The sequence below is a fragment of the Bombina bombina genome, chromosome 4 (genome assembly GCF_027579735.1).
Source record: "Bombina bombina isolate aBomBom1 chromosome 4, aBomBom1.pri, whole genome shotgun sequence".
Lineage (NCBI taxonomy): Eukaryota > Metazoa > Chordata > Amphibia > Anura > Bombinatoridae > Bombina > Bombina bombina.
In genome coordinates this window covers 819,176,740-819,189,347 of record NC_069502.1, presented here as the reverse complement: position 1 = coordinate 819,189,347, position 12,608 = coordinate 819,176,740, and the positions used below count along the sequence as shown (strand labels likewise).

The following is a 12,608-nucleotide window of genomic DNA, read 5'->3' as shown; positions in this document are numbered from 1 at the left end:
TATGTAATTAATAACATTAGTTCCATTGTGTTTCTTATTGACAGGTGAATTTACAAACTGCAATAATCCTAGTCATGATCAGAGTCCAAATGCTTCTTTAAATCTTCAAAATCAAAGAAGCCACATGGGAAATTTATGTACTGAATGTGGGAAATGTTTTCTTAAGAAATCACATCTTCTTAAACATCTAAAAATTCATACAGGAAAAAAGCAATTTTCCTGTCCTATATGTGGGAAATGTTTTAACTGTAAAAACATTCTTGTTCCTCATCAGAAAATTCATACAGGGGAGAAAGGATTTTCATGCTCTGACTGTGGAAAATGTTTTACTCGGAAATCAACTCTTCTTATGCATCAACAAATTCATACAGGGAAGAAAGCATTTTCATGTTCTGACTGTGGAAAATGTTTTACTCGGAAATCAACTCTTCTTATGCATCAACTAATTCATACAGGGGAGAAAGCATTTTCATGTTCTGACTGTGGAAAATGTTTTATCCTGAAATCACATCTTATTAGGCATCAGAAAATTCATACAGGGGAGAAAGCATTTTCATGTTCTGACTGTGGGAAATGTTTTACTCAGAAATCACATCTCATAACACATCAGAAAATTCATACAGGGGTGAAAGGATTTTCATGTTCTGACTGTGGAAAATATTTTACTCTGAAGTCACATCTTAGTAGGCATCAGAAAATTCATACAGGGGAGAAAGCATTTTCATGTTCTGACTGTGGGAAATGTTTTACTCAGAAATCAAATCTCATTACACATCAGAAAATTCATACAGGGGTGAAAGGATTTTCATGTTCTGACTGTGGAAAATGTTTTACTCGGAAATCAACTCTTCTTATGCATCAACAAATTCATACAGGGAAGAAAGCATTTTCATGTTCTGACTGTGGGAAATGTTTTACTGTGAAATCAGCTCTTATTATGCATCAGAAAATTCATACAGGGGAGAAAGCATTTTCATGTTCTGACTGTGGGAAATGTTTTACTCTGAAACAAACTCTTATTAGGCATCAAACAATTCATACAGGGGAGAAAGCATTTTCATGTTCTGACTGTGGGAAATGTTTTACTCTGAAATCACATCTTATTAGGCATCAGAAAATTCATACAGGGGAGAACGCATTTTCATGTTCTGACTGTGGGAAATGTTTTACTCTGAAATCACATCTTCTTAGCCATCAGAAAACGCATACAGGAGAAAAGGCATTTTTGTGTTCTGACTGTGGAAAATGTTTTACTCGGAAATCAACTCTTCTTATTCATCAAAAAATTCATACTGGGGAAAAAGGATTTACATGTTCTAAATGTGGAAAATGTTTTATCCTGAAATCACATCTTATTAGGCATCAGAAAACTCATATTAAAAGAAATCAGAGTTTAACCTTCTAACTGAAGAGGAATAATATGGTAGTTGTCACCCACACAATACCAAGTGCTGATGACTGCATGTGACCCCCTGGGGCCTGCAGTTTTGGAGCTGTTTGAGGTCCCTTCTACACCTCAAGCATTTATGAGGTGACCCCAGGGATGATTTGATTTAAAAATTATGATTTAAATCACTAGTCTGTAAGACCAATTTAGATCATGGTTTTCATGTTTAGAATGTTTTCAGATTATTTGTTTATAGTTATACCAGGCTATTACTAAATTGGTTATATATCATTAGATATGCATAGTTAGATCATTGAAATGAATGAAATTAGTTGGAGGTGAATTATCTCCAGTTTAATTGGTTAATCATTCCCATTTTATCAACTTTTCACCTGTACTTTATTGGAAGTAGGAAAATTATTACATTAATAACAATATAAATAGTTTTATTTTACTAAAACAATAACATTATTTTTCATTTTTAATGCTTGGCCCTCCCTCCTCACACTTAGGTCCTTGTGCAGATCTATTCCACTCCAAACAATCTTCTATTCAGTGAGCTTCTTGAAACTTAATATGGGTTAATTATGTGTATATAGATTTGCAGGGGAGCAATGGCATTAAAGGAAAGTGAAGTCAAAATTAAAGTTTCATGATTCAGAAAGAACATGAATTTTTAACAATTTTCCAATTGACTTCTCTTATCTAATTTGTTTTGTTCCTTAGGTATCCATTGTTAAAAAGCCTGCATAGGTAGGCTCACTAAAATGCAGTGCACTACTGTGAGCTAGCTGCTTGTCACAGTCTCACCCATTGTATTCAGATAGTCCCCAGTAGAGCATTGCTCTCCTTCAACAAAAGATTCCAAGAGAATGAAGCAAATATCATAATATAAGTAAATCTAAAAATGTTATGTTCTATCTAAAACCCAAAAGTTATCTTTCATGATTATGTCCCTTTAAGGTCTATTTATCAACTCTGTATGTTTATTTTTTTAGAACATTTTGCTGTGCATGTTATTTCTGCAGACACAAGTTCCCAGGACGAGAACTACAGAATGAATCATGTGATAATATCATTAAGATTAAAAAATTCTCCAAAATAATCTGACAGAAACCTTTTGGAGAGCATGATATTGTGAATAGATTAATGGAATTAATTAATAAAACCATTACAGTAATGAATAAACAGCATCTTGCTATATAATTAAAAACTAATCTATATTTTAGGATTACTAACCTTTGGATTATAATGTAACTTTAATCCAGGGTCCCTATGTAGGTTTGAATAGCCAAGGGAGCACCTGGAGCCTCCATGTTATTTTTAATTTCTGCTTATTTTAGAAATGTTGCCTAATACAACTATAGATCCACAACGGTTTTGACTATAGAGTTGAAAAAGAAAATCTCACTGTTTTGTTTACAACCTTGTTTATTTAAATTGTAATAACAAGAAATCCGTCAGAGAGATAGCAGGAACATTGGGAGTGGCCAAATCATCAGTTTGGTACATTCTGAGAAATATACACTCTCTCTGCAACACAGAAAGGCCTGGAAGTCCACACCAGTGGTGGATGATCGTAGGATTCTTTCCATGTTAAGGAAAAACCCTTCACAACATTCAGCCAAGTGAAGAACACTCTCCAGGAGGTAGGCATATAATTATCCTAATGTATTATAAAGAGAAGACTTCTCAAGAGCAAATATAGAGGGTTCCGCACAAGGTGCAAACCATTCATATAATTCAAGAATAGAATGGCCAGATTAGACTATGCCAAAAAATATTAAAAAAAGCCAGCCCAGTTGTGGAACAGCATTCTTTGGACAGATGGCACTAAGATCATCCTGTACCAGAATGATGGGAAGAAAAAAGTATGGGGAAGACTTGGAACAGCTTGTGATCTGAAGACTACCACATTATATGTAAAACACGGTGGATGCAGTGTGATGGCATGGGCATGCATGGCTTCCAATGACAATGGGTCACTAGTGTTTATGATGTGACAGAAGCAACCACATGAATTCTAAAGTGTATAGGGATCGACTATGACCCAAAACATACTGTAAAAGCAGCCCAGGAGTTTTTCAAGGCAAAGAAGTGGAATATTATGTTATGGCCCAGTCAATAGAGCATGCATTTCACTTGCTGAAGACAGAACTTAATGCAGAAAAACCTACGAACAAAACACAACTGAAGACCGCTGTAGTAAAGACCTGGCAAAGCATCACAAAGGAGGAAACCCAACGTTTGGTGATGTCCATGCATTCCAGACTTTAAGCAGTCATTGCCTGCAAAGGATTCTCAATGAATTATTAAAAATCAACATTTTATTTATGATTTGTTAATTTGTCCAATTACATTTGAGCCCCTAAAATTTCGGGACTGTGTATGAAAATGGTTGCAATTCCTAAACGTTTCATACAATATTTTTGTTCAACCCCTTGAATTAAAGATGAAAGTCTGCACTTCACTTGCATCTTGGTTGTTTAATTTCAAATCCATTGTTGTGTCGTACAGAGCCAGAATTATGAAAATGGTGTCAATGTCCAATTATTTACGGACCTAACTGTATTTAAATGAGGTTTGTGTATATATACTGTGTATGTATGTGTGTATATATATATATATATATATATATATATATATATATATATATATATATATATATATATAGTATTTGCTCTATTATAAAACAAGGTTTCTCTTGTAAGGTGTATCCAGTCCACGGATTCATCCATTACTTGTGGGATATTCTCCTTCCCAACAGGAAGCTGCAAGAGGATCACCCACAGCAGAGCTGTCCTATATAGCTCCTACCCTAACTGCCACCTCCAGTCATTCTCTTGCAGCTCTCGACAAGAAAGGAAGTATCAAGAGAGATGTGGTGATAGTGTAGTTTATCTTCAATCAAAAGTTTGTTATTTTTAAACGGTACCGGCGTTGTACTGTTTTTACCCCTGGCAGAAATTAGAAGAAGAGTTTTGCCTGAGGTTTTTGATGATCTTAGCAGGTTGTAACTAAGGTCCACTGCCATTCTCACACATAACTGAAGAGTATGGGAAAACTTCAGCTGGGGGAATGGCCTGCAGAATTAACTGCTCTGAGGTATGCTCAGTATATTTTTTTTTTTCTAGAGAGATGATAAGGTCTAGAAAATGCTGACAGTGCCTGATATATTTAAGGTAAGCCTGATTACAGTGATTTAACAAACGACTGGGATCATGCTTGCAGTAAAGGGTAATAGTCATATTACTTGCTCTTATTACTTAGTATGTTAAACGTTTGCATGATATATAAAAAACGTTTTTTACTGAGGGTGATAAATCTTTATTTGGGGCCTAGTTTTCCACATGGCTGACTAGATTTCTCCTAGGAGTAGTTTTTTAAGGCCCTTTCACTTTGAGTGCATGGTGGGAGGGGCCTATTTTTGCACTCTAATTGCGCAGTCGTTTTTACAGTATGAGACATCCAGCTTCCCTGAAGGAGTCCCCTGACATATAGGATCTCTGTAAAGGGTTTTTGTGCCTACAAAAGTCATTTTATGGGCAGGTAGGAGCCACAGTAGAGCTGTGGCAGATTGCTTGTGACTGTTTATAACGGTTTTCCCGTTTTTCTGCTTTGTTTTTTTAGTCTGAAGGGTTAATCATCTATTTGCAAGTGGGTGCAATGCTATTTTAGTCTATTATACACACTGTAAAAATTTTGTAGAGTTTACTGCTTTTTTTCACTGTTTTGCAGTTTATGTGTTTGTTTTTTATATTCTGCTTTTTCACATTTATTAAAGTGTTTCCCAAGCTTGCTGGTCTCATTACTAGTCTGTTAAACATGTCTGACATAGAGGAAACACCTTGTTCATTATGTTTAGAAGCCATTGTGGAACCCCCTCTTAGAATGTGTACCAAATGCACTGATCTTACTATAAATTTTAAAGACCATATTCTGGCTTTAAAAGATTTATCACCAGAGGAAATTGACAAGGGGGAAGTTATGCCGACTAACTCTCCCCACGTGTCTGAACCTATAACTCCCGCTCAGGGGACGCCAAGTACATCTAGCGTGCCCATTGCGTATACTTTACAAGACATGGCGGCAGTTATGAATCATAACCTTACAGAGGTATTGTCCAAACTGCCAGGGTTACAAGGAAAGCGAGACAGCTATGGGGCTAGAACAAATACAGAGCTCTCTGACGCTTTAGTAGCTATGTCTGATATACCCTCACAATGTGCAGAAGCCGAAGCAGGAGAGCTTCTATATGTGGGTGATTTTTCTGATTCAGGGAAGACACTTCAACCTGACTCTGATATGTCTACATTTAAATTTAAGCTTGAACACCTCCGCGTGTTGCTCAGGGAGGTTTTAGCAACTCTGGATGACTGTGACGCCATTGTAGTCCCAGAGAAATTGTGTAAATTTGATAAATACTATGCAGTGCCTGTTTACACTGATGTTTTTCCAATCCCTAAGAGGTTTTCAGAAATTATTACTAAGGAATGGGATAGACCAGGTGTACTGTTCTCTCCCCCTCCTGTTTTTAAAAAGATGTTTCCTATAGATGCCGCTACATGGGACTTGTGGCAAACGGTCCCTAAGGTGGAGGGAGCAGTCTCTACCCTAGCAAAGCGCACTACTATCCCTGTCGAGGACAATTGTGCTTTTCTAGATCCAATGGATAAAAAATTAGAGGGTTACCTTAAGAAAAATTTATTCAACAAGGTTTTATTCTCCAGCCCCTTGCATGCATTGCCCCAGTCACTGCTGCTGCGGCCTTCTGGTTTAAGTCTCTAGAAGAGGATCTACTGGTAGAAACCCCGTTGGATGATATCCTTGATAAGCTTAAAGCTCTTAAGCTAGCCAATTCATTTGTTTCTGACGACGTTGTTCATTTAACCAAGCTAACGGCTAAAAACTCAGGTTTTGCTATTCAGGCGCGTAGGGTGCTATGGCTCAAATCCTGGTCAGCTGACGTTACTTCAAAGTCTAAGCTTCTCAACATTCACTTAAAGGGGCAGACCCTATTCGGGCCTGGACTGAAGGAGATAATTTCTGATATTACTGGAGGAAAAGGTCACCCCCTTCTTCAGGAAAGGTCCAACAAATTAAGACCAAACAGACTAATTTTCGTTCCTTTCGAAACTTCAACTTCTGATACAAAACAAGAGGGAAATTTTGCCCAGTCCAAGCCGGTCTGGAGACCTAACCAGGCTTGGAACAAATGAAAGCAGGCCAAAAAACCTGCTGCTGCCTCTAAAACAGCATGAAGGATCAGCCCCTGATCCGGAAATGGATCTAGTAGGGGGCAGACTTTCTCTCTTTGCCCAGGCTTGGGCAAGAGATGTCCAGGATCCCAGGGCTTTAGAAATTGTGTCCCAGGGATATCTTCTGGATTTCAAAGCTTCTTCCCCAAAAGGGAGATTTCATCTCTCGCAATTATCTGCAAACCAGATAAAGAGAGAGGCATTCTTACATTGCGTTCAAGACCTACTAGTTATGGGAGTGATCCACCCAGTTCCAAAGGAGGAACAGGGGCAAGGCTTCTATTCAAATCTGTTTGTAGTTCCCAAGAAAGAGGGAACTTTCAGACCAATCTTAGATCTCAAGATCCTAAACAAATTTCTCAGGGTTCCATCCTTCAAGATGGAGACTATTCGAATCAGCCTACCTATGATCCAGGAGGGTCAATATATGACTACCGTGAATTTAAAGGATGCTTATATTCACATTCTGATACACAGAGATCATCATCGGTTTCTCAGGTTTGCCTTTCTAGACAGGCATTACCAGTTTGTGGCTCTTTCCTTTGGGTTAGCTACGGCACAAAGAATCTTTACGGGGTGGAAGGTGAACGAAGGAAAGAGTTCTCTATCCCCTCTCACAAGAGTTTCCTTCCTAGGAACTCTGATAGATTCTGTAGAAATGAAGATTTACCTGATAATGGTAGCGGCAACGGACATAGTGCCGTTTGCCCGCCTACATCTCAGACCACTGCAACTTTGCATGCTCAGTCAGTGGAATGGGGATTACACAGATGTGTCCCCTCTACTAAATCTGGATCAAGAGACCAGGGACTCTCTTCTCTGGTGGCTATCTTGGATCCATCTGTCCAAGGATATGACCTTCTGCAGGCCAGATTGGACAATTGTAACGACAGATGCCAGCTTTCTGGGCTGGGGTGCAGTCTGAAACTCCCTGAAGGCTCAGGAGGAGGCACTCCTTCCGATAATCATTCTGTAACGAAGAGCGATATTCAATGCTCTTCAAGCTTGGTCTCAGCTTGCTGCGGTCAGGTTCATCAGATTTCAGTCAGACAATATCACGACTGTAGCCTACATCAACCATCAAGGGGGAACAAGGAGTTCCCTAGCAATGTTGGAGGTTTCAAAATTAATTCTATGGGCAGAGGTTCACTCTTGCCATCTATCAGCTATCCAAATCCCAGGAGTAGAGAACTGGGAGGCGGATTTTCTAAGTCGACAGACTTTTCATCCGGGGGAGTGGGAACTCCATCCGGAGGTATTTGCACAGTTGATTCTACTTTGGGGCAAACCAGAACTGGTTCTCATCAGAACGCCAATCTTCCTTGTTACGGATCCAGGTCCAGGCAGCCCAAGGCAGCGGTGATAGATGCTCTAGCAGCGCCTTGATCCTTCAACCTGGCTTATGTGTTTCCACCGTTTCCTCTGCTCCCTCGTCTGATTGCCAAGATCAAGCAGGAGAGAGCTTCGGTGATTTTGATAGCACCTGTGTGGCCACGCAGGACTTGGTATGCAGATCTGGTGGACATGTCATCCCTTCCACCATGGACTCTGCTGCTGAGGCAGGACCTTCTACTTCAGGGTCCTTTCAACCATCCAGATCTAATTTCTCTGCGTCTGACTGCTTGGAGATTGAACGCTTGATTTTATCAAAGCGTGGTTTCTCTGAGTCGGTCATTGACACCTTAATTCAGGCTCGAAAGCCGGTCACTATGAAAATCTATCATAAGATATGGTGTAGATATCTTCATTGGTGTGAATCCAAAGGTTACTCATGGAGTAAGGTCAGGATTCCTAGGATATTATCTTTTCTCCAAGAAGGATTGGAGAAGGGATTGTCAGCTAGTTCCTTAAAGGGACAGATTTCTGCTCTGTCTATTCTTTTGCACAAGCGTCTGGCTGATATTCCAGATGTTCAGGCGTTTTGTCAGGCTTTAGTTAGAATCAAGCCTGTGTTTAAACTTGTTGCTCCACCATGGAGTTTAAATTTAGTTCTTAAGGTTCTGCAAGGGGTTCCGGTTGAACCTTTGCATTCCATAGATATTAAACTTTTGTCTTGGAAAGTTCTGTTTTTGGTAGCTATCTCCTCGGCTCGAAGAGTTTCGGAGTTATCTGCTTTACAATTATATTCCCCTTATCTAATTTTCCATGCAAATAAGGTAGTGTTACGTACCAAACCTGGTTTTCTTCCTAAGGTGGTATCTAATAAGAATATCAGGAGATTGTTGTTCGTTCACTATGTCCTAATCCTTCTTCAAAGAAGGAACCTCTATTACACAATCTTGATGTGGTTCGTGCTTTAAAATTTTATTTACAAGCTACAAAGGATTTTTGTCAAACATCTGCTTTGTTTGTGGTCTACTCTGGACAGAGGAGAGGCCAAAAGGCTTCTGCAACTTCTCTTTCTTTTTGGCTAAGAAGTATAATACGCCTAGCTTATGAGACTGCTGGCCAGCAGCCTCCTGAAAGAATTACAGCTCATTCCACTAGAGCGGTAGCTTCCACATGGGCTTTTAAGAATGAGGCTTCTGTTGAACAGATTTGTAAGGCGGCGACTTGGTCTTCGCTTCATACTTTTTCTAAATTCTACAAATTTGATACTTTTGTTTCTTCGAGAGGCTATTTGGGGGAGAAAGGTCTTACAGGCAGTGGTGCCTTCCATTTAAGCGCCTGCCTTGTCCCTCCCTTCATCCGTGTCCTATAGCTTTGGTATTGGTATCCCACAAGTAATAAATGAATCCGTGGACTGGATACACCTTACAAGAGAAAACAAAATTTATGCTTACCTGATAAATTTATTTCTCTTGTGGTGTATCCAGTCCACGGCCCGCCCTGTCATTTTAAGGCAGGTGTTTTTTATTTTTAAACTACAGTCACCACTGCACCCTATAGTTTCTCCTTTCTCTTGCTTGTCTTCGGTCGAATGACTGGAGGTGGCAGTTAGGGGAGGAGCTATATAGACAGCTCTGCTGTGGGTGATCCTCTTGCAGCTTCCTGTTGGGAAGGAGAATATCCCACAAGTAATGGATGAATCCGTGGACTGGATACACCACAAGAGAAATAAATTTATCAGGTAAGCATAAATTTTGTTTTTTAGAAAAAAAACCTCTGAAAAAAACGAGCTTGTCTTATAATCATGGTCGTCTTACTTTCAAACTTGAGAAGTTCTGAATAGAGGGCGCCATATTGGAGGAGGAACAGGAAGAGCATACAGCGGGTCCCATATTGGAGGATGAACAGGAAGTGCATACAGCACAGGAGCTGCAGTGACATTCAAACGTTTCCAGGAACCGGGTGGGAAAGCGCTTCTATTACCTGTTTTCACAAACATATAGACTGTTTAGCGCATTACCGCTCACCCTGCTAAGCACTGACCTTGTAAGTCTGTTGTTTCCTGGGAAAGCCTACCTGATGGAGGGTGCAGGGCAAAAGGAATGATAGACTGACTAATGACTGGGTGGGGTCCTACAGGCAACATATAATGTAAAGAGAAGTGCACACAGTCTGTAGGCTATCAGATAATATACCGGTATGTGTGGTAACTTAACAATATTGGTATTTCTTACAATACTTTTGAGAATTGCACTTCGTTTCATACAGCTCAGCATTGGGACATGTGTCTATATTGATTTGAAATAGAAAGTGTGATTGCTTATACTAAAGTGCTCAAATGTCATTGCTGAAAAAATATGTATATTAAACGTTTTTCCCTGATACATGAAAGTTTGGGGTGTCGTCTTTTATAATCAGGGTCATCTAATAATCAAGCAAATACGGTATATAGGAATATCTATTTAAAAAAATTACAATAAATACACAGTATAAGACTTTATTAAAAATGAATATTGCATAAATATTGTTTCTTTCATATAGGTGGCGAGAGTCCACAAGCTAGTTACTGATGGGATATACATTCCTACCAGAAGGGGGCAGAGATTCCCAAACCTCAAATGCCTATAAATAAACCTCCCACCTCACTCATACCTCAGTTTTAAAAACTTTGCCTCCTTGATTTCTTCTGTGAAAGGCGCTTCTAAGCATATTGAAGCCCAGCTCCTCTCTAAGTGCAGTGTTTGTATGATGGATGTGAAGGGAGTATTGCATGATGGCTTTCTGTAAATTGGTCGCAGGGTTTCATCTGCTGCCTCCCTTTATAGATCGACAATATACTCTTGTACCATTACCTCTGTTGATATGTTTCAGTACTGGTTTGTCTGTCTGCTATATGTCGATGGGTGTCTTACACGGTAAGTATATACTTTTATTGTATAAGACACTTTCAGCTATGGATTGGGCACTTTTTAACTAAATTTGTTATATGCCTTGAGTCAGTAATGACTATGATAATAGAGATGCATACAGAACCCCTGTATGGAAAGGAGGATCTACGAGAGCCATCGATAAACAAACCGAAGGATCTCCAAGAAGTATGAATATAAGAGATGAGTCAAACACCCAGCAACATATAAGAAAGATGGAAACAAGGACTGACCGGATAAACCATACCGATACTGGAACAGAATCATCTTCCTCTTTTTTTAGGGGTGGATCACACCCATTACAAAGAAAAAGAAAAATTCCCGAGAACACCACTGACTGTGGAATGGGAAAGACCGACGTCCTCACGTACAGGAAGAGGACCCATAGAGGAAGTAGAGGAGGGGTCAAATTAAAGAAGAAATCCAATGTTAATATGACAGATACAAAAAATCAGGAGAATGACAATGACACAGAAAGTCAGAAGAATGCTAATGGCATCTTCAATTTAAGTAGTCATGCGCTGACACAAGATGAGACATCTATTCTACAATTTGGGCTATCATTTGCCCCCACGAGGAGCCTCGACAAATTCCAAACCTTTATTAACATAAAGGAATTTGTCAGAAAACTTACTTTGAAGGGGTTTTTTGCCAAATCACCAATGGAGAGACCAATTTGGACATCAAAGAAACAAACTCATTTGGGAAAGGGAGATCCTTACTTACATACTGGACTCAAACCCAGATCAGTATTTTATCCGACCAACAGTAAAGGAACAGCAATCAAAGCTTTTGAAACCATCGTTTGTAAGGAAATTAAGGATTTGCAACCTAAGCAATTGAAGATGAAGAAACACAATCTTACGGACCAACAGATCAGAACCATTAAAGATTTGGAGAAAAATCACAATATAATCATCAAGCCAGCCGACAAAGGCATCGTCATCCTTAATGAGAGTGACTACAGAAAAGAAAATGAGAGGATTCTGGGTGATCATAGTACTTATAGAAAATTACCATCGAACCCAGTAGAAACGTATAAAAGAGAACTGGTAAACATGTTGGATGGAGCAAAAGAAATAGGAATTTTGAACGAAAAAGAATACAGCTACATTAATGTTAACTACCCCATTACCCCAGTGATGTATCATCTTCCCAAGATCCACAAATCTCTTCAGAGTCCACCAGGGAGACCGATAATATCTGGGATCGGCTCCCTAAGTAGCAACCTGTCCGAATACGTGGACCTTCAGTTACAAAAGTACGTAAGACAGCTTCCTTCTTACCTGAAGGATTCAACTCAGGTATTAAACCTATTAGAAGAATTGGTCTGGGAAGAAGGATTCATCATGGTTACATGTGATGTCGCATCCCTGTACACCAGCATCCCACACCAGCAGAAGATAGAAGCGGTAGAATTCTTTCTTGCAAGAGATCCTGAAATGCCAGTAGACCAGATGGATTTTATATTGGAAAGTATCAGATTCATTTTGAACCACAACTATTTTTATGATAATGGAATTTATTACCAACAAGTCTGTGGCACGGCTATGGGGACCAGGTTTGCGCCAAGTTATGCGAACCTCTATATGGGGAGGTGGGAACACATATTCTGGGAGTCCTGCCCAGCAAGCGCGGACCTGGTCCTCTACCGTCGCTACATTGACGATATCCTGATGGTATGGAAAGGGACTAAAGAAGATCTGG

The 12,608-nt window shown here is 39.5% G+C and overlaps 1 protein-coding gene across 1 annotated transcript; it reads left to right on the top strand.

Annotated features, from left to right (window-relative positions):
- Positions 1-88: 88 nt before the first annotated feature.
- LOC128657105 (gastrula zinc finger protein XlCGF26.1-like) lies at positions 89-1,487 on the top strand. Its single transcript, XM_053711352.1, has one exon. The coding sequence runs from the start codon at positions 125-127 to the stop codon at positions 1,403-1,405; it is 1,281 nt and encodes a 426-aa protein (XP_053567327.1). The 5' UTR covers positions 89-124; the 3' UTR covers positions 1,406-1,487.
- Positions 1,488-12,608: the final 11,121 nt, after the last annotated feature.